General features: G+C 43.2%; 1 protein-coding gene across 3 annotated transcripts in view; it reads left to right on the top strand.

The window, feature by feature from the left end:
- The first annotated feature begins 4,822 nt into the window (after positions 1–4,822).
- Positions 4,823–23,008, top strand: part of dram1 (DNA-damage regulated autophagy modulator 1) — a 39,390-nt gene continuing 21,204 nt past the window's right edge. The window contains exons 1-4 of one of the 3 annotated variants that reach the window (XR_010976808.1): positions 4,823–5,267; positions 12,844–12,911; positions 13,761–13,903; positions 16,145–16,267. Coding sequence is in view for 2 of the 3 variants with exons in the window: in XM_068050149.1 (XP_067906250.1) it covers positions 5,137–5,267; positions 12,844–12,911; positions 13,761–13,903; positions 16,145–16,322 (520 nt within the window). In the remaining variant the exon portion in view is untranslated. Of the gene's footprint in view, positions 5,268–12,843; positions 12,912–13,760; positions 13,904–16,144; positions 16,323–23,008 lie in introns of all 3 variants that reach the window. The other 2 variants (XM_068050150.1, XM_068050149.1) reach the window with 2 other exon arrangements.

Here is a 23,008-nt window from a genome sequence, read left to right as displayed (position 1 = left end):
GTTTGCCGATATTGATGGATGGAGCATTTCTGACGTCCTGTCCCATGATGTTCGTTTTCTTAAGGCTGATGGTTAGGCCAAATTCGTTGCAGGCAGCCGCAATCCTGTCTATGAGTCTCTGCAGACACTCTTCTGTGTGAGATGTTAATGCAGCATCGTCGGCAAAGAGGAGTTCCCTGATGAAGACTTTCCGTACTTTGGTCTTCGCTCTTAGACGGGCAAGGTTGAACAGCCTGCCACCACATCCTGTGTGGAGGAAAATTCCTTCTTCTGAAGACTTGAACACATGTGAGAACAGCAGTGAGAAGAAGATCCCAAACAGTGTAGGTGCGAGAACACAGCCCTGTTTCACGCCACTCAGGATAGGAAAGGGGTCTGATGAGGCGCCGCTATGCTGAATTGTGCCTTTCATATTGTCATGGAATGAGGTGATGATACTTAGTAGCTTTGGTGGACATCCGATCTTTTCTAGTAGTCTGAAGAGATCACGTCTGCTGACGAGGTCAAAGGCTTTGGTGAGATCTATGAAAGCAACGTAGAGAGGCATCTGTTGTTCACGGCATTTCTCCTGTATCTGGCGAAGGGAGAACAGCATGTCAATGGTAGATCTCTGCTCAAAAGCTGCACTGTGCCTCAGGGTAGACATGCTCAGCCAGCTTCTGGAGCCTGTTTAAAGCGACTTGAGTGAAGACTTTCCCCACTATATCGAGCAGGGAGATTCCATGGTAATTGTTGCAGTCACCGCGGTCACCCTGGTTCTTATAGAGGGTGATGATATTGGCATCGCACATGTCCTGTGGTACTGCTCCCTTGTCCCAGCACAGGCAAAGCAGCTCGTAGAGTGCTGTGAGTATAGCAGGCTTGGCACTCTTGATTATTTCAGGGGTAATGCCGTCCTTCCCAGGGGCTTTTCCGCTGGCTAGAAAATCAATGGCATCACTGAGTTCCGATTTTGTTGGCTGTTCGTCCAGCTCATCCATGACTGGCAGAGACTGGGCTGCATTGAGGGCGGTCTCAGTGACAACATTCTCCCTGGAGTACAGTTCTAGGTAGTGCTCCACCCAGCGGTCCATTTGCTTGCATTGGTCAGTGATTGTGTTCCCTGATTTAGATTTGAGGGGAGCGATCTTCTTGATGGTTGGTTCAAAAGCTCTCTTAATGCCATCATACATTCCTCTGATGTTTCCAGTGTCGGAGGCCAGCTGAATATGACTGCATATGTGTTGCCAGTAGTCATTTGCGCAGCGCCTGGCTGCTCTTTGTGCAACACTTCCGGCTGCTTTAAGTGCTACGGATGTTAACTCGCTGGGGGCTTTCTTGTAGTTCAGCAGTGCAATGCGCTTAGCGGCTATGACAGGTTCCAGCTCTTCAAAGTGAGATTGAAACCAGTCTGCATTCTGCTTCTCACGTTTTCCATAGGTGGTCATTGCAGAGTCATAGATGGCGTCTCTGATGTGGGCCCACTTGGTCTCTGCATCCCCTGTAGGAGTGTTCTGAAGGGCTTTTTCAAGTGAATTTCGAAACCGCTGTAACAGCTGTGGATGAGAAATTCTGTTAGTGTTGATACGCGGGCTGCCCTTCTGCTTGGAATGATGCAGATTCTTTGGTTTGAGTCTAACCTTGCTGCACACCAGGGAGTGGTCAGTGTCACAGTCTGCACTGCGGAAGCTGTGTGTGATTTGAACGCTGTTTAAAAAGGCTCGCCTTGTGAAGATGAGGTCCAGCTGGTGCCAACAACGTGATCTTGGGTGTCTCCATGAAACCTGGTGACAGGGTTTAGTGTGAAAGAATGAGTTGGTGATGCAGAGGTTATGATAGGTACACAACTCCAGCAGTCTCTGTCCATTCTCATTCATCCTTCCAATATACACCACAAAAAACAGGGTACCCAGTACTGAGCCCTGCAGAACACCACTGGAAACAGCCCCCAAGTAGCTAAAACACCCATCAACAACTACCCTTTGTTTCCTGCCACTGAGCCAATTTTGTACCCACCTTGCTGCACTTCCCTGGATCCCGTGGGATTTTATTTTTTTAACTAGTCTGCCATGTGGGACCTTGTCAAAAGCCTTGCAAAAATCCATGTAGACCACATCAACTTCACTACCTTCATCTATCTTCTTTGTTACTTCTGCAAAAAATTTGATCAAGTTGGTCAGACAAGATCTTCCCTTAACAAATCCATGCTGACTATCCTTGATTAACCTGTGCCTTTCTAAGTGACAGTTTATCCTGTCTCCCAGAATTGATACAATAATTTGCCCACTACTGAGGTTAGACTGACTGGCCTGTACTTATTCGGTCTATCCTTCGCTCCCTTTTTAAATAATTAGTCCCACTCTCCCTGTTCTTTCCCCATAGCCCTGCAATTTTGTTCTCTTTCAACTATTTATCCAATTCCCTTTTGAAAGCTACTATTGAATCTGTTTCCACTGCCCTTTTCAGGCAGCGCTTTCCAGATCATACCCTTTTAAACTCATCCTTTTCCAATTCTCTTTTAAGTGACGAATGTGTCAGATTGACAAAAGTTTTATTTGACCTTGAGAAAAAAAATGAACAATTTCCCTTTAGTTTTTCTTGAAAGATCAGTTCAGACTTGAGAAGATTCCAGGAGAAATTAATGGCAGTCTGTTGAATAGATAAACAGTGTTCTGCTCACCCCCTCAATCAAAACTGATTGTCTTGTCTATGGAGCAGTGGCAACACATGCCATACCCTATGGAACACTGATAATTCAAACCATACCCTCTGGAATAGTAGTGAAAGATGCAGCATACTCTATGGAACAAGTAGTAATATATGGAGCATAGCCTGTGGAACAGTGGGGATATATAGATCATACACAATGAAACAGTGGTACCAGCAGTTCGAGCACATTGCTCCAGCAATCCTGTTGCTTGTTTCTCTGTGATCCTATCCCATTAGGGACCAAGCCCTAAATATATAAGCAGGTGCTCGCATACCCAGTCACCAGGTAACACCTTTCAGCAGCTGTTGTCCCCTGTCTCTCGTTTCTTTTTGACTATTTGACAGACACCTTCCTTCCACAGCAGTGGTGGAAAGGCCGTGAAAGAAGAGCATGCAATATACCCACCACCTTGATGTCCAGGTCCAGCGCTGCATGTCAGACTTGCTCATTATCAAAGCTTATTGTGTGAGGGGTTTTGGCAAAGAATGCCGTGCCCCGCCCACCCCCGGGGCTACTCCAAACAAAGTTTTCTCTCCCTGCAAACCACTTCCTCTTCTTTATCACAAATTTAGCTCAGGCAGTCTGTTCCTAGATCTGCAAACACAGTGCTGTAGAAATTCTTCTGTCAAATCCTAGAAACTCTGAACCATGAGGGGACAATTGTTTTCCAAGCAAGTCTGCCTTAGATTTCAGACCTGCAAACATGGCATTAAACTCACTTGGAGGCTGAGCTTCAATAAAGGATATCTAAAAAATCTACTGAACTCATAGAGTAATACAGCACAGAATGAGGCCATTCAGGCCATCATACCTGTGCTGGCTCGCTGAGCGAGTTTTCCAATTAGTTCAATTCCCCTCTTGAGCAAATTTTTCCTTTTCAATTTCCTTTGGAAAGTTACTATTGAATCTGCTTCCACTGCTCTTTCAAACAGCACATTCCAGATCACAACAACTCACGGTGTAAAAAAAGAAATTCTCCTCGTCTCCACTGGTTTCTTTTGCCAATTATCTTAAATCTGTGTCCTCTGGTTACCAATCTTCCTGCCAGTGGAAACAGTTTCTCCTTATTTACTCTATTAAAAGCCTTTATAATTTTGAACATGTCTATTAAATGTTCCCTTAACCTTCTCTGTTCAAAGGAGAAAAACCTCAGTTTCTCCATTCTCTCTATATAATTGAAGTCCTTCATCCCGATTATCATTCTAGTAAATTTCCCCTGTGCCCTCTCTTTAGGCCTTGACTTCCTTCCTGAAGTGTGGTGCCTAGAATTGCACACAATTCTCTAACTGAGGTCTAACCAGTGATATATCAAGGTTTAGTATCATTTCCTTTCTTCTGTACTTTATGTCTGGATTTATAAAGCCCAAGATCCTGTATGCTTTTTGAAACAGGTTATTATTCTGTCCTAAAAACAAAAAGTGCTGGAAATACTCAGCAGGTCTGGCAGCATCTGTGGAGAGAGAAGCAAAGATAGTGTTTCAGGTCTTTCAGTTCTGATGAAAGGTCATTGACCTGAAACGTTAACTCTGTTTCTCTCTCCACAGATCCTGCCAGACCTGCTGAGTATTTCCAACATTTTCTGTTTTGATTTCAGATTTTCAGCATCTGCAGTATTTTGCTTTTGTAATCTGTTTTTAGATGTCGATTGAGAGACAAATTTTGGCCAGGACACCTGGGAGAACTCCCTTGCTCTTCTTCAAATAGTGGCCATGGAATCTTTTATGTCCACCTGAGATGGTAGATGGGGCCTTGGTTTAACCTCTCATTCGAAAGGTGGCACCTCTGACAGTGTAGCACTGCCTCAGTACTGCACTGGAGCGTCAGCCTGGATTTGCTGCTCAAGTCCCTTTGGGTTTGTTGAAATGCGACTTTGTCAGTTTGATTGGGTCATATGTCAGACTGCATTGATGATGCCCTTCAAAGGAATAATTCTGTCACACCTCTATTGTCACAAATAAAACAGACCTCAGCTGGTTCTATCCCTTGCATTTTTCCCTGTGAAGTCTTTCGCACATGTTAATTAAATTTTGCAAAGTACATCCTATCTCCGGCGATGTGGCTTGCAGTTTCGTATTTCTGAAGTATTCAAAGCTGTTCCTTAAACGTGCTGTGCTCTGAAAGTGATTAAGTGTTCTTGTACCAGATCAGAACACACTCCTGCTCCTGACATCAAAACTTTCACCAGAAGTTCACCGAAGGATTTAAATCATCATCACGTGAGAGCCGAAAAGGAAGTTGCTAAATCTCATAACCCATTTTCTCAAACTTCTTAAAACTAACTACATGTAGTTTGTGGTCATTTGGGGGAGTGTTTTTGTTCGACTCTTTGTTTTAGAAACTTCACAGCTGGATGAGTCACCGCATTTTACAATTATACCAGATCCGGAAGGACAAGCAAACAGGGACTTGTGTTAGTGATTAGTTTAAGAGGCAGTAGAATAGGGGAGATGTGGTGGTTTACAATAGGGACGAGCTATCTACCAGTCGCGTTGGTCATCTGGTCCTGTGCTGCGTTTGCCATTTCATTCATCATAGCTGTGCTGACCAGACACGTTGAGCCATTGGTTCCCTTCATCAGGTAAGTGACCTCTGAGCTGGGTTTCAGTTTAAAGGAACCGCTATCGCCTTTGGGCTCGGGAAAATGTAGCCGTCCTATCACTGTGATCTACAATTACCCCACCCCAACTGAGAAAGCAAATTGATCCTGCTGGCCGGATGCCTGGCTCTTTAACTCCTTGTTTGCCAAAGGATGCAAGAGGAGGGGAAATGCTCTTTTTATTGGGTTTGAATAATATTTCAAATTAGTTGCCAGTTGGACTTTCCTGGGCCAGGCGGAGACTCTGAAAATCTATCTGCCAATTCCTCCCCGCCCTGAGCCTTTTCCATCTTCCCATTTGGAAGTTGCCGAAGTTTCACTTTCCATATGTACAAGGACCTCTCCCCTCCATCCCCTGTGACATTGCAGTCTCGGTTCCGTCTGATTGGAGCTTTGTTTTTTTTTTAGATTTGGAATAATTCCCTCGGAAGATAAACTACCTGTTGTCCTGTTTTAAAAAAAAACTGCCCACCGTGTTCGGGGTTTCCTTGAATCAGTCTGTGAACAGTTTATAGTTTATACTCTGCTCCAGGAAATCAGTAAGAAGGGTTTCCGCTGTTAAATGTAAATATACTCATCTCTCGCCGTCACAACTACACAAACTGGTCTGTAGAGCAGATTAATTTTCATAGATATCCCCTTCCTGTTTCTTTTTTGAGGGCGGGGGGATATGTTTGTAATATATTTGTTTTTGAGTGAAGAATTAAACTGATTTCAGGCAATAAGTGAAAAGTGGTCATTCTCGCAGAGAGGTTTCAGCAGAGTTGGATCAGCCTCTCATTCAGTTCAAGAATGGGATTAGATTGGGCGGTTAGTGTTTTCAGCTGGCGCAGACACGATGGGCTGAATGGGCCCCTTTCTGTTTCATAACTTTTCTATGGTTCGACCCCATCAGTCCCTCAGGTAGACCGAAAAGATCCACTGCCGCTATTGCAAGAAGAGAACGAGAATTCACTCACATACTCTATCAATGTCACTTGGGGAAAGAGGGAGGATGCAAATTCTCTCTTTCTCTAGAATAAGCACATTTTTGTCCTGGGACATCAAGAGGATGGGGCTTTTAGACAGGCTTAGAGTGATAGCATTATTCTGGCACAAAAGGAGACCATTTGGCCCATCAAGTCCTTGCCAGCTCTCTGTAGAGCAATCCAATCAGTCCCACTCCCCCGCTCTATCCCCGTAACCCTGCAAAGCTATTTTCCCCAAGTGCCCATCCAATTTCCTTTTGAAGTCATTGATTGCCCAAGAGGATGGTGGAAGCGGAGACAATGAGTTCCAGGTCATTACCACTCGCTGCGTAAAAAAAGGTTCTTCCTCACATTCCCCCTGTATCTCTTGCCCAAACCTTCAATCTGTGTCCCCTAGTCCTTGTACCATCAGCTAACGGGAACAGCTTTTCTTTGTCTACCTTATCTCTTTGGCCTCCTTATCTCGAGAGACAATGGGTAAGCGCCTGGGGGTGGTCAGTGGTGTGTGGAGCAGCGCCTGGACTGGCTAATAAGGCCAATTCTAGAGTGACAGACTCTTCCCACAGGTGCTGCAGAGAAATTTGTTTGTCGGGGCTGTTACACAGTTGGCTCTCCCCTTGCGCCTCTGTCTTTTTTCCTGCCAACTACTAAGTCTCTTCGACTCGCCACACTTTAGCCCCGCCTTTATGGCTGCCCGCCAGCTCTGGCGAACGCTGGCAACTGACTCCCACGACTTGTGATCAATGTCACAGGATTTCATGTCGCGTTTGCAGACCTACCTTATCTAAACCTGTCATAATCTTGTACACCTCTATCAAATCTCTTTGCTTCAAGGAGAACAAACCCAGCTTCAACTTAACTTTGTAACCTTCCAAAAAGGAACATAGAAACAGGAGGAGGCCATTCAGCCCCTCAAGCCTGTTCTGCCATTCAGTTAGATCATGGCTGATCTGTATCTCAACTCCATTTACTGGCCTTTATTTCATATCCTTTGACACTCTTACCCAATAGGTATCTATCAATTTCAGTCTTGAAAGCTGAAATTGACTCTCAGCATCCACAAACTTTTAGGGGAGAGAGTTCCAGATTTCCACTCCCCTTTGTGTGAAAAAGTGCTTCCCGATTTCACTCCAGAATGGCCTGGCTCTAATTTAAAGATTATGCCCCCTTTTGTTCTCGATTCCACCAGCAAAGGAAATAGTTTCTGTGTATCGATCCCATCAAATTCATTTTCAACATTTTAAACATCTTGATTAGATCACTCCTCAACTTTCTAAACTCATGGGAATACCAGCAAACCTATGCTCATAACTTAAGGAAATCATAACCCAGAGGACACTGATTTGTGATTGGCAAAAGAACCAGAAGCAACGTGAGTGGTTAGAATCGGGAATGCACTGCTTGATTCAATCAAGGCTTTCAAAAGGGAATTGGATAATTATCCAAAGAGAAAACATTTGCAGAGCTACAGGGAAAAGGTGGGTGAGTCGGACTAGCTGAGTATCTCTGACAGAGAGCCGGCATGGACATGTTGGGCCAAATGGCCTCCTTCTGTGCTCTAGCCATTCTCTGATTAATTTAACCAGGCATCATCCATTTTCAAAGGAAAGGTTAAACAATGGAATCAATTATCAGGATTTTCTGTACATTAATAGTCTAGTAAGAAACAGCTTGCGCCCTGTTTTCAGAAAGAGAAGATTTAACCTGACTAAGCTTTTTATTTTGAGGAAGTGATAGTTCAAATGTGGAAAGTTAGATGTCTCGTTGCAGTTGATTTCCAGAAAATCTGTGCCATCATGAGACGCTGCTACTGAAAGTGAAACTGGGCTTTCAAGACAAAACCTGCGTTTGGAGAAGAAACGGGTCAAAGGAATGGATTGAACTTGTCAGTGAAATTACTGAGTGGAGTTCCCAGGATCACTTGCTTGGGGCTACAATTTGTTCCCAATCTACATTTTAAGGGCTTGGATTCAGAAACCCAAATACAATTGTGGCCAGATTCACAAATGACACACGAAACCTGTGAAGGGGGGAAGGGAGGAGAGGAAGAAGCCCACATATTGGATTTAATGGTAGCAAATGTCATTTTATTAGACAAGTGCAAAGAACTGCTGTTTGGAAGAATAGGACATTGGTGATATGTCTGAACCATGGATGGTGTAGAAATAGATAAAGGTGAAGTTAAAAGAGATTGGAAGTCATGGTATTGCATTATATTTGTTGGATCAGTAGAATCCTGCAACACTGTAGGAGGCCATTCAGTCCATTGAAAGAACTGTCCAATTTAGTCCCACATCCCAGCTTCCCCCCCCCCCCCCCCCCCCCCCACCTCACTCTGGTTGACAGGGCCCTCAACCGTGTCCAGCCCATTTCCCGCACCTCTACCCTCACCCCTTCCCCTCCCTCCCAGAACCACGACAAGGTTTCCCTTGTCCTCACTTTCCACCCCAGCAGCCTCCACATCCAAAGAATCATCCTCCGCCATTTCCGCCACCTCCAGCGTGATGCCACCTTCAAACACATCTTTCCCTCCCTTCCTGTCAGCATTCCGAAGGGATCGTACTCTCCGTGACACCCTGATCCACTCCTCCATTATCCCCACCACCTCGTCCCCGTCCCAGGGCACCTTCCCTTGCAATCGCAGGAGGTGTAATACCTGCCCATTTACCTCCTCTCTCCTCACTATCCCAGGCCCCAAACACTCCTTTCAGGTGAAGCAGCGATTTACTTGTACTTCTTTCAATGTAGTATACTGTATTCGCTGCTCACAATGCGGTCTCCTTTACGTTGAGGAGACCAAACGCAGATTGGGTGACCACTTTGCAGAACACCTCCGCTCAGTCCGAATGACTCCGAGATCAGAACTTCAATGCACCGTTAACATACCGTTTGCCTTTGCTTCATGACCTTCTGGTCAGTTATTCTCTGTGACCTTGTCCTATCAACACCTTCACTTGTTATCTCTTACCCCACTCCCGCTTTATTTGCTTAAAACTTATTACATTTCTAACCTCTGTCAGTTCTGATGAAGGGTCACTGACCTGAAACGTTAACTCTGCTTTTCTCTCCACAGATGCTGCCAGACCTGCTGAGTATTTCCAGCATGTCTTGTAGAAATAAATTGAAGTGTGAGCAAATATTGGAGGAATGGCTTTATCCTTGTGAGAAAGTGGTTTAGAGGAGCCCTTATCTAATAGCAGATATTAAACAATAATGCCTAGGTTAATGAAGGAATTTACCACTAGACTTGATTATTCCAATGCACTAGTGGCCAGCTTCACACATTCCACCCTCCATAAACTTCAGCCCATCCAAAACTCCATTGCCCGTGACTTAACTTGCACCAAGTCCCATTCACCCATCACCCCCATTCTCACTGACCAAATTGGCTTCTGGTCCAACAACACTCTCTATTTTAAAATTCTTATTCTCGAATTCAAATCCCTCCATGGCCTTGCCCCTCCCTATCTCTGTCTCCAGCCCTACAACCATCTGAGATCTCTCTGCACTCCTCTAATTCTGGCCTCTTGTGCATCCCTGATTTTAATCTCTCCACCATTGGTGGCTGTGCTTTCAGCTGCCTAAGCTCTAAGCTCTGGATTTCCCTTCCTAAACCTCTCCACCTCTCTACATGTCTTTCCTCCTTTATGTCACTCCTTAAAACCTATCTCTTTGACCAAGCTTTTGGCCATCTGCCCTAATATCTAAAGTCAAGCTCCTAAATTGGAAGTGGGCTAACTTCAATCGGATGAGTGGAGATCTAGCCAGGGTAAAATAGAACTGAAGACTGACAGAAAAAACTGTAACAGAACAATTAGGTGATCTTTAGGGAGGAGATGTTTCAGGTACAGGCTAGGTACATTCCAACAAGGGTGAAAGTTAAGGAAACCAAAACCAGGACTTCCTAGATGATGAGGGAGATAGACAATATGATGAAACCAAAAAGAGGGTGTATGATGCATATCAGGTATATTCTTCGCAAGAACCAGATCAAATACAGTAAGTTGAGAGGGGAAGTGAAGAGGAAAATATGACTGGCAAAGAGAGAATATGAGAATAGAATGGCAGTTAACATAAAAGGGAACACAAAGATCTTCTACTAGCTTGTAAATAGTAAGCAGGGATTAAGAGGTTGGTTGGGTCCTTTTAGGGACAAAGAGGGTGATATATGCTTAGAGGTGCAGGGCAAGGCTAGAATACTGAATGAGTACTTTGTAAAGTGTTTACTAAGGAAGAGGATGCTGACAATATATCAGGAGAAACACAGATGGTCAGAACATAGAAACATAGGAGCAGGAGTAGGCCATTCAGCCCATCGAACCTGTCCCACCATTCAATATGACTATGGCTGATCATCCACTTCAATGCCCTTTTCCCCACACACTCCCCATATCCCTTTATGTCTTTTGTATTTAGAAATCTGTCAATCTCTGCTTGAAACATGCTCAATGATTGAGCTTCCACAGCCCTCTGGGGTAGAGAATTCCAAAGATTCACAACCCTCTGAGTAAAGAAATTTCTCCTCATCTCTGTCCCTTATTTTGAAATTGTGTCCCCTGGTTCAGAGTCCTCAACCAGGGGAAACATCTTACCTGCATCTACCCTGTCTATCCCTTTAGGTATTTTGTAGGTTTCAATGAGATCACCTCTCATTCTTCGAAACTCTAGAGAATACAGGCCCAGTTTCCCCAATCTCGCTTCATAGGACAGTCCCGCCATCCCGGGAACAAGTCTGGTGAACGTTCATTGCACTCCCTCTATGTCAATAATTTCCTTCCTAAAATAAGGGGACCAAAACTGCATACAGTAGAGATAATGGATGAGGTGAAAATTGATAGGCAGGATGTACTGGAAAGGCTGGCTATGCTTAGAGTGGATAAGTTGCCTTGGGCTGGATGTCTTGAATCCCAGGTTGCTAAAGGAAGTGAGGATAGAGATAGTGAAAGGACTTGCCATAATCTTCCAATTTTCCCAAGATATGGGGAGATGCCAGAAGATTGGAGAGTGGCAAATGTGACACCTTTATTCAAGAAAGGGCGTGGGGGCATTCCTCATAACTATAGGCTGGTCAGTTTAACATCTGTGGTGGCTAAGGTTTTAGAAACAATAATCAGGGGGGAAAAAAATCAACAGACACTTAAAGAGGTTGAGTTAATTAGGGAGAGCCAGCACGGATTTGTAAAAGGCAGATCATGCTTCACTAATCTAATTAATTTTTTTGAGTAAGAGAGAAAGTTGCTGAAGGGAAAGCAATTTATGTTGTCTATATGGATTTTAAGAAAGCCTTTGACAAAGTACCACATAAAAGGCTGGATACCAAAACTGAGGCTCATAGAATAGGAGGGTAAGTGTCAGCTTGGATAACAAATTGGCTTAAGGACAGAAAACAGAAATTCATAGTAAATAGTTGTTTTTCAGACTGGAGGATGGTAGACAGTGGTGTTCTCCAAGGTTCACTGCTCGAACCACTGCTTTTTTGATATATATATAAATGACTTGGGTATTGGAATACAGAGTAAAATTTAAAAATTTGCCAATGACACCAATGACAAAACTTGGAGGTGTGGCAAACATTAAGGATGATACCAATCAACTGCAATAGGACATAGATAGGCTAGCAGAATGGGAAGAACAAGTGGCAGATGGAAGTTAATCCAGAGAAATGTGAGGTGTTGCATTTTGGAAGAAGGGATAGCTAGAGGCATTGTACACTAAATGATACAGTTCTGAAAAATGTACAGGGAGAGAGGGACCTGGGGGTTCATGTTCATCGATCTTTGAAGTTGGCATGACATTATTGAGAGAGTGGTTAGTAAAGCATATGGGATCTTGGGCTTCATAAATAGAGGCATTGAGTACAAAAACAGAGAAGTTATGCTGAACCTTTATAAAGCCCTGGTTAGGCCCTAACTAGAGTATAGTGTCCATGTCAGTTCACCACACTTTAGGAAGGATGTGAAGGTCCTTGAGAGGATACAGAGGATATTTACCAGAATGGTTCCAGGGATGGGGGGGTTTATTTACAAGGTTAGGTTGAAGAAACTGGGGTTGTTCTCCCTGGAGCCAAGGAGATTGAGGGGGGATTTGATAGAGGTGTACAATATTATGGCAGGTTTGATAGGGTAAACAAAGAAGAGCTGTTCCCATTAGCTGATGGTACAAGGACTAGGGGACACAAATTTAAGGTTTTGGGTAAGAGATACTGGGAACAGTCTGCTCTGTGCTGCCTACGTGCTGGTTGGACTGCACTCCTGGCTTGCACTAAGTGCTCGCCTCCGGCCACCGCTCAATTATTCCGCAGACCGCTCCCCTCCCCCCAACTCCGGAAAGTCTCTACAGACCCCGAGGGGTCCTGCTGACCCCATATGAGAACCACTGGGTGAGATGAAGAAGGGTGGGAGGAGACTCGTGTGGAGCATAAATACTGGCACGGATCAGTTGGGCCGACTGCTATAAATTGTATGTATTATGCAAAAATAATGCAAATTGACTTAGACAGTGGACAGAATGTCTAACCAATTTTTACATCACCTATTTTTAAATAAAGTTGCATTTCATCCTTAATCCTTTTTAAAAAAAATTTCTTGTAGTGATACTGGGACACTTCCTCCAGAAAGATGCATTTTTGGGCTCATGATAAATCTGTCTGCTTTTCTGGGTAAGTACAGAATTATCACCTTATTTTTACAGCAGAATTTGATTTCAGATTGTGCTTTCCTGCTCACTCTGCTTGCCATTGGTAGTTTTCTTATTGGGTTCTCTCTGTTTTCTGTATCCATACACGTAAGATCACAGCGCGAGAAATATGGAAGCGATTAAACTGTATATCTAAAGCAATCAAATTCACAAGGGCCTCAGGCCATTGGATGAGGTACAGGCAAGACGACCACAAGATCTGCAGAGACTCCAGTGAGAAACGGGCAGCTCGGGGGAAACACAGCAGCGGTGACCTGCATTAAATAGAACATACAGCACTGAAACAGGCCATTTGGCCCAACTGGTCTATATTGATATCTATGCTCCACATGAGCCTCCTTCCACCCCTCTTCATCTCTCCCTATCTGCAGGTCCTTCTATTCCTTTCGCCCTCGTGTGTTTATCTGGCTGCCCCTTATATGCATCTACGCGATTCACCACACCTACTCTTCTTTTTCTCTATCTGTCTCTCTGCCTCTTCCCCAAACCCACCTGCATCAACTCCTCTGCCTAGGTCTAATTATTCCCACCCTCTAACCCTGCTTGACTTCAATATTTAAAATGGTCTTCATTCACTATGTGCAAAAACACAGATCGACTAGTAATATATTAAAAATCTTGTGCGTGCATTCATGTCTTGCACCAAAATCTCAATTTCTTGGGGGGACAGTTTTTACTTAAAGTGTTTCTGGCAAGTATCACAGGATCTGAAACACCAGTCTCTCTCTAAAAGCAGGTATCATCTAACTTACCAGGAACAGTGCCTTGGGAGGTCTGCTTGTCAGTTGATTTTTTTTTCATCCATTTTCAGGTTTGGTGGTTATGTGCACTCGATACAAGTTGCTGAAAACCTTGAACGACAGGGAGACTACTATTAGCCCTAAGCTGAATTGTGCTGCGCTCGTATGTGGTGCATTGGGGTGTCTTGGGATGTGCATCGTAGCAAATTTTCAGGTACAATATAGACTCTAATGTCGGAGGATCAGGGCCAATTGATGTGTCAATGCCTGCAATTCATTGACATATAGAAAGTATTTTGAGGCATCAATCGAGTGTCCCAACCTCTGCCCCATTTCCCAACATGAGCTCCGGCAAAACAAAGGAAACAAAGAACAAACTTACACGACCTCAGGGCATTTCACAGCCAATGAAGTACTTTTGACATGCAGTCACTTTTAATGTCGGAAATGTGCAGCCAATTTGTGCACTGCAAGATCCCACAAGCAGCAATGTGATAATAGTCTGTTTTAGTGATGTTGATTGAGGAATAAATATTGAGAAGAACTCTCCTGCTCTTCTTCAACATAGTGCTGTGAGATCTTTCACATCCACCTGAGAGGGCAGACAGGGTTTACCATCTCATCTGAAAGGTGGCACCTCCGAGTGCAGCACTCTCTCACTACTGTACTACTCAGCCTCCTTGGATTATTATCTCAAATCCTTAGAGTGGGACTTGAACCCACAACCTTCTGACTCAGAGGCAAGAGTGGATGACACATGAATGCTGAATGGTATGATTTACCCCGTAAAGAAGATATCCTAGACAAGCTGCACAAATGAAACTGGTTTAAATTAATAAGTGAGTTGTTGTCCTTACCAATAGGGATGTATTTTTTAAAAATCCAAATATAAAAAAATTGTGGTTATTTCAGTATTTCCTTTGTCTTATGATTAATTTCATGAAGGTGCAATCTGATTTTCAAGACAATTCTATGAAGGATTTTTTTTTATTCATGGGATGTGGGCGTCACTGGCAATGCCAGCATTTATTGCCCATCCCTAATTGCCCTTGAGAAGGTGGTGGTGAGCTGCCTTTTTGAATACAACTGAGTGGCTTACTCAGCCGTTTCAGAGAGCAGTTAAGTTCAACCACATCATGTGACTCCAGACCCACAGCACAGGCCAGACCAGATAAAGACAGCAGATTTCCTGCACTAAGGGATAACAGTGAACCAGATGGGTTTTTACATCAATCCAGTAGACTCATGACCACCATTACTGAGACTAGCTTTTTAATTCAGGTTTGTTTCACTAATTGAATTTATTCCTCAGCTGTTCAGGTGGGATTTGTAATCAACTCTTTGAATCATTTGTCCAGTAACTTAACCACTATGCTGATCTTAGTTAAGTGGATTGCTATGTTTCTAGACACGTATGGTGTTATTTGAAGGGAGTTGATGAAGATGCAACACCTCCTTTGTCCCTGCTCCATCACAGACCTTCTCTGTGACCTTATCCTATCTACACCTTCTCCTTTGTTATCTCTTGCCCCACCCCCACTTTACTTGCTTAAAACCTTTCACATTTCTAATATCTGCTAGTTCTGAAGAAGGGCCACTGACCTGAAACGTTAACTCTGCTTCTCTCTCCACAGATGCTGCCAGACCTGCTGGGTAGTTCCAGCATTCCGTGTTTTTATTTTAAATTTCCAGCATCCACAGTATTTTGCTTTTATTCTGTTGTCATTGTAACTTGTTACCATAGTCAATGGTGCATTCCTATATAAAATATATCATACGGGTTAAAGTTTACAGAACAGACTAGACTCAACGATAAAATTTTACATCCCGCCAACCGCTTCCCCACCACTGATATCTTAATGAAGAATGAGTTCTAGAGTCTGTGTGTTTCCCCGTTTGGCCACAAACTGGGTCACTGCACTGCTTCGGGAAATTGGGAGCTTGTCAAGAACATCCACATCCTGAGAGTAAATATATGAAAAATGTTGGTGATTATTTGTATTTCTAATGAAGGGACAAACCACTCCAATGTTTGAATGATATAGTCATACAGCACAGAAGGAGGCCTTTCAGCCCATCATGCATCTGCCAGCTGTTTGAAAGGATGTTCCAATTAGTCCCACTCCCCTGCTCTTTCCCTATAACCCTGCAATGTTTTCCTTATCAAGTATTTCTCCAATTCCCTTTTGAAAGTTACTATTGAATCTGCTTCCACCGCCCTTGCAGGCAGCACATTCCAGATCACAACAACTCAGTGTAAAATTTAATTCTCCTCATCGCCCCCTCTGGTTCTTTTGCCAATTACCTTAAATCTCTGCCCTCTAGTTATCGACCCTCCTGCCAGGACATACAGTTTCTCCTTATTTACTCTGATCAAATGATTTGATTTTATTGATGCCAGAACTTTCAATTTCCAGTCATCTTATTTTTTTTTAATTCTTTGTCTTGTGTTTAGGAAACTACTTTGAGAGTAGTTCATGATTTTGGGGCACTACTGTCTTTCATCATGGGAACCACATACCTTGTGCTGCAGACTTGGATTTCCTTCAAGATGAGGCCTTACTATCACACTCAGCTGGTATGTTGCTTTAGGGCAATGCTGTCGACAGTGTCTGTCATAGCCACCGTCCCTAGTATCCTTTTTGTGGAGGGTTTCAGGTTAACAAATTGAACTGATCTTATAAGTAGATGAGAGTCATTTAGACTATGTGCACTGGTGTAAAAGGGGTGACAGAAAATCTGCAGTCAGTTTTGAATAGAATCATACAGCACAAAGGAGGCCATTCGGCCCATCATCCCTTTGGAAAGCCCCACCAACTCTCTTGCTCTACCCCGCAATTTTGTTCCCCTTCAAGTATTTATCCAATTCCCTTTTGAAAGTTACTACTGAATCTGCTTCTACCTCCCTTTCAATCAATTAATTTCAGATTATAACAACTCGCTGTGTTTAAAAAAAAAAAATCTCCCCCTCTGGTTCTTTTGCCAATAACGTTAAATCTGTGTTCTCTAATTACTAACCCTCATGCTACTGGAAGCAGAGTAAATAAAGAGAAACTATTCAAACCCCTTCCTAATTTTGAATGCCTCGATTAAATCTGCTCTAAGAACAACTATCCCATCTTCTCTAGTCTCCTAAATTATAATCAGGAGAGCTGTAAAATCTTTCTGGACTGCACTATCCCTAAAAGTCAAAATGACCTGCACATTGTGGACTTTGTTGAGTTTTGCAGCATCAGATTATCGATGGTTACCAGAAAATGCTATCCGATTCCCCGTTTATTTTAAAGCATTTTTTGAAAAGACCCAGGTCATGATTGCTGATGCTGTTTTTTACAGATGTAACACTAAAGGGGACAATGAAGGCCTCATTTCATTGAGAATGGAAGGTTTGTCTTAACAAAGCAATAGTAATTGGTCCATCTAATCCGAGATTTGATGCTGCTCTTAAGTCTCATCAATGTCCATTGTCTTTCTCTTTGTGGATGTTGGTCATTTTTTTCTAATTGGTTATTTTCTATTTTGCTATTCACCAATCATGTTGCACAGATGCTTTCTTCCAGATTTTTCAAACCCAGTCGCATATCTGCCAAAGAAACTCTGTCCATAAACCACCACGGCTATAAACTAATTTTAAGTGATACAGCCAACGTCACAGTGGCTGCCCTGTAGAATAATTAGTAGGCTCATCTCTCTTTGCATGGTGGAAATAACCAAGTAAATATTGTTCCAGGTTTCCCTACTGTTGAGGCTCTGGTCTCCCGACTCCCTTTATCCCTCCATTCCCTGCGCTGCTTGCTAGCCTGTCTTGCTGGGTTCCAGTATCAGAAAGCAGTGCTACCATCCCCTGTAATCTGCTTGATCTCTCCTACAGCCACTGATTAGAGAGGACTGAGGGGTGAACTGAAAGAGGGCTGCAAGATGATGAAAGGATTCAAAAGGGTAGACGTAGAGAAGATGTTTCCATTTGTGGCAAGACTAAGGATCTAAGAACTAATGGACATAAAATAGCCACTAACAATTCCAATAGGGAATTTAGGCGAAACTTCATTACCCAGAGAGTGATTACAATGTGCAACTCACTACTGCAGGAGTGGTTGAAGCCAGTAGATTAACTCAAAGGGAAGCTGGATAAACAAAAGAGGGAGAAAGGAATAGAAGGATATGCTGGTAGGGTGAGATGCAGTAGGGTGGGAGGAATCTCATGTACAGCATTGACTTGTTGGGCTGAATGGATTGTTTCTGTGATGTAAATACCATGTACTACTGTGTGAGTAGCTATAACTATAAACTCCGTGCCCATTCGAAGCTGGAGTAGCATTGCTTCTGGAATTCAGCCAGGTAAAATGGCACAAAGTTAGTTTCTGCTCAGAGGCCATGAACTGGAGACATGGTAAACATAAGGAGCTACATTCCAAGAGCACAAACACCATGTCAGCAACATCACGGGACATTTATTGGTGAAAATTAACAGAAAACGAACTAGCAGAAAAGCCAACATTGGGTAATTATAGTGTAGAGTTCAACAAAGTCCCAAGTTTTTTGGAATGTACAGGATTGCAGAAAAAAAATGAATAATCTAGGTGAGGCTATCTCATTAATGGGAAAGTCCAGCTGCACTCCCTGCCTCCTCCACATGCTGCAGTGTGGAAGTATTTTGAACCTTGTGTGTTCTGGTCAGTGATGCAAACTGTTTCCAATGTGCTTTTGAATTGAGTGGAAAATCCCCGTGCCATGGTGGCAACGATATTTAACAAAAGTCTTTGAGGTACAGTGGTCAATGTTGATGATTCATAATCACTTCTTGTGCATTAAGTCAGATACTCCAGAGCTGGTTAATGAGTCTTCGCAGTTTTCAATCAGGACAGGCAGTGTACCTTTACACCATTAATCCAGGAAAGTGTCAACTCATCCACTTTGGACCTAAGAAAGATAGATCAGAATATTTTCCAAATGTGTGTGAAGTGAGGAGCAGAGAGATTTAGGGAACCAAGTACAGAAATCACTAAAAGCTTGGGCAGAACCAAAGAAAATTGTTAAAAAGGCTAATGAAATGTTGGTCTTTAACTCGAGGGCTGGAATACAAAGGCATGCAAGTTATATTACAGCTGTAGAGGGGTCTAGTCAGACCCCATCTGGAGTAGCAGTTGTTTTCTGGGCATTGTATCTCAGGAAGGATAGATTGACCTTGGAGGGGGTGCAGTGCAGATTCACAAGAATGATACCAGGGCTAAAAGGGTTAAATCATGGAGAGGTTGCATAGACTAGGCTTGTATTCCCTTGAAGATGATAAAGGGGTAATCTAATTAAGGTGTTTTACTGTAATAATGAAAAACTATTTCCTCTGGTGGAGGAGTCCAGAACAAGGGGGCATAACCTTAAAATTAGAGCCAGGCTGTTCAGGGGTGATGTCAGGAGCACTTCTTCACACAAAGGGTAGTGGAAATCTGGAACTCTCTCCCCTAGAAAGCTGTCAAGGCTGGGGGCCAATCAAAAATTTGAAAGCTGAGATTGATAGATTTTTCTTTGACAAGGGTCTTAACGGTTATGGAATAGATGGACTTAAGCCCCGATCTGATTGAATAGTAGAACAAGCTGGAGGGGCTGAATGATGCTATCACCATTCCAAAAGAGGCAAAGCAAGACCAGAATGATTGAGACATCCAATGTGAAGGAAGATCCGCCGTCTGTGAAATTGGGGGATTCGGGTTTCAACCTGGTGAACACCCTGAACAAGAGGATTTGGTTGTGGCAATTTCCCTAAATGTTGCTGTTGTTGGGGAAGCCTTGTCTTCCACCTGTGCATTGGAGAATTGTGAATGACCATGATCTCCTCAATGTGTGGCTTGGATTCAAGCTTCCTGGCAGCAGCATAAACTCAAAGATTACTCCTCCCGCCCATCACTGTTAGGAACCCTCTCCAGGAGATGCTGCAGAAACGAAACAGATTGGCAAAGGAACATATTAACCACAGTCTACATGTACCTTCCACGGCAGCATCTCCATTACACTCAGACCATGCAGGATGAAAGCATTGGATAGATATTGGGCCATTCAAACCATGTTTATAAAACTACAGTTAGGTTTCACCCTGATGTACAGACAATATTTGCGAAAGAGTCGGGCTTTGTGCAAGACTGAATCTGTAGTCAATCTATTTACTACACAGATTAGCTCACTTCCTCTCAGCTCTAGGATGTTAGAAAGAAACTTGGAACCAATATAACGCCTCTTAGCATCTGTTAGAAGTGTCCCAAAGTATTTCACAATTACTTTCACTATTGTTGTGTTGGCAGCACGTCAACTGTTTTGCACATAGCAAGATCCCACAAACAGCAGTGAGATGAATGAGCAGGTTATTTTTCTGTTAGTTGTATTGCTTGAAGAAGGAATGTTGACCAGGACACTGGGAAAAATGACTATTCTTCAAATCATCTGTGGTTAATGTCCACTTGAACAGGCGGGTGGGATCTTGGGTAAATGTCTCAAAGAAAGAAGAACTCGCAATTCTATAGTACCTTCCACAGCTTTAGGACGTCCTAAAGCACTTTACAGCCAATGAAGTCCTTTTTTATTTTGAAGTGTAGTCACTGTTGTAATGCAGGAAACACAGCAGCAATTTGCACACAGAAAGATTCCACAAACCGCAATGAGATAATAACCAGATAATCTGTTTATTGTAATTTTGGTTGAGGAATAAATGTTGACCAGAACACACCGTCTCATCTGAAAGAGGGCATCGCTGGTAAGGTGGCACTGCTTCGGTACTGCACTGGAGTGTCAGTCCAGAATATATACTCGAGTCCTAGAGGGATATTTCAAACCACAACCTTCTGATCTAGATGTGAGTGCTACAAACCAAGCCAAGCTAATGGTCAGTCTGCTCCTGTTCAGAGTCTTCTTCAGTCGTGTGCAGGAGTCGAGGGACAAAGCACCTGGGTTCACAGTAGCTGATGTATCACTGTTGCCAGTGTGGGTTCCTCTACTGAATCCTTTAGGTGATGGGTCCTAGCAGATACTTCTTTGCAAATTCTGTCAATCGCCCACATTTAATCATTACAGGCAAAACATTAACATTTATTCATTCTTCAAAAAATACTTTGTTTTAATTGGTGGGCATAATAGCACAGCTTCAGTTTGATTTCGTGTAATTTGAAGAAACATGCAAAGCAATTCAGTGAGCTACCTCTTGGAGCACACAATAGACCTTGTTCCCTAAATAGCTTCCAGTCCAGTGATATTGTATTCAGCATTTGCTAATTTACCTATTACACTTATTTGGCTACCTTTACATACTGAGATGAGATTAACTATTTTTTAAACAATGGAATCTCTAAGAATGACTTATTTTCTTATCAAATTATTGACAGCTTTGGTATTTTGTTAAACCCTATCTAAGTAGGTAGTATGCCAGTTAATTCAGAAAATGACCAATCAGCGGAGGGAGTACTGAGCAGCAGTAAATCACAGAACGATGATGAAATTATTCTAAGCTAGAGAAACTGTGCAGCACAAAGTAGCTTAAATCTCATTTTTCAATTGGTCCATGTCTTCATCTCCCTATCTCCGTAACCACCTCCAGCCCTGCAATCTCCCAGGAACTCTGCTTCCTTCCCCTCTGTCTCCTGCTCCCCACATTCATTCACTCCGCCCCCCCCCCCTCCCGCCACTCCCTTTATCCCACTATTGGTGGCTGTGCCTTCGGCTGTCTACACTCTAATTCCCTCCCTAAATTACTCCACCTCCCTCCCCCTCCTTTAAAAATCATTAAAACCTATCTCTTTGATCAAGCATTTGGTCACCTATTTTAATGTCTCTTTCTTTGGTTACCTATTTTAATGTCTCTTTCTTTGGTTACCTATTTTAATGTCTCTTTCTTTGGCTCAATGTCAATTATGTGTGCTATCACTCCTGTGAAGTGCCTTGAGACGTTTTCATGTGTTAAAGGCACTATATAAATGCAACTTGTTAAAATAAGGTTTACATGCCACATGCTGTTTTTGGTGTTAGAGTGATCCCTGAGACAGGATATTCATGAGACACCATTATTAGAGCAAAACCACAAAAGGGCTTGTGTGGTAAATTTAAGCAAAGATTCTCATGGCCTCAGAATGTTCCAAAGCACATCACATCATGGGCTTTATCGAAGTGGTGCAGTCATCATTGTCACATAGGCAAGCATGTAAGCCAAGTTATACACAGCAATGAGATACAAGACCAAGGAATGTGATATTGGTTGAGGGGTAAATGTTCATCAGGACACTCCCCATGGTGTCAGCCCTAGCACAGTGGGTATCACTCTCACCTCTGAGTCTGAAGGTTGTGCTCAAATCCCACTTCAGCGACTTAAGCATTACTGCAAATCACCAGGAGTGTGACTGCATTCAGATATCATTGTTATTTATTGACAGGATGTGGGCATCGCTGGCTAGGCCAGCATTTACTGCCCATCCCCAATTGCCCTTGAGAAGGTGGTGTTAAGCACCACTACAGTCCACATGGTGTAGGTACACCTACAGTGCTGTTAGGGAGAGTGTTCCAGGATTTTAACCCAGTGGCAGTGAAGGAACAGGGATTATATTTCCAAGTCAGAATTGTGCCAATCAAGCAGGCTGCTTTGTCCTGGATGGTGTCGAGATTTTCTTGAGTGTTGTTGGAGCTGCACCCATCCAGGCAAGGCGAGAGTATTCCATCACACTCCTGACTTGTGCCTTGTAGATGGTGGACAGACTTTGGGGAGTCAGGAAGTGAGTTACTCACCACAGAATTCCCAGCCCCTGACCTGCTCTTGTAGGCACAGTATTTATATGGCTGGTGCAGTTCAGTTTTTGGTCAATGGTAACCCCCAGGATGTTGACAGTAGGGGATTCAGTGACCGTAATGCCATTGAATGTCAAGGGGCGATGGTTGGATTCTCTCTTGTTTGAGATGGTCATTACCTGTCACTTGTGTGACGCGAATGTTACTTGCCACTTATCAGACCAATCCTAAGTGTTATCCAGGGCTTGCTGCATCTGGACACAGACTGCTTCAGTATCTGAGGAGTTGTGAATGATGCTGAACATTGTGCAGTCATCAGCGAACATCCCCACTTCTGACCTTATGATGGAGGGAAGGTCATTGATAAAGCAGCTAAAGATGGTTGGGCCCAGGACCCTAATATTCACAGCCAATAAATTAGTATAAGGGAAACAAAGCAGCCAATCAGTGCACAGAAAGCTTGCACAAACAGCAATGAATGAATGACCAGTTAATTTTTGAATGATGTTGAGTGATATGTTGTCGGATGGAAGGAGAACCGCTCCGCTCTGGTTTAAATGCA

The sequence above is a fragment of the Heterodontus francisci genome, chromosome 18, assembly GCF_036365525.1.
Source record: "Heterodontus francisci isolate sHetFra1 chromosome 18, sHetFra1.hap1, whole genome shotgun sequence".
Lineage (NCBI taxonomy): Eukaryota > Metazoa > Chordata > Chondrichthyes > Heterodontiformes > Heterodontidae > Heterodontus > Heterodontus francisci.
Note: the sequence above shows the minus strand (reverse complement) of the source record. Positions and strands in the feature narration are given on the sequence as shown.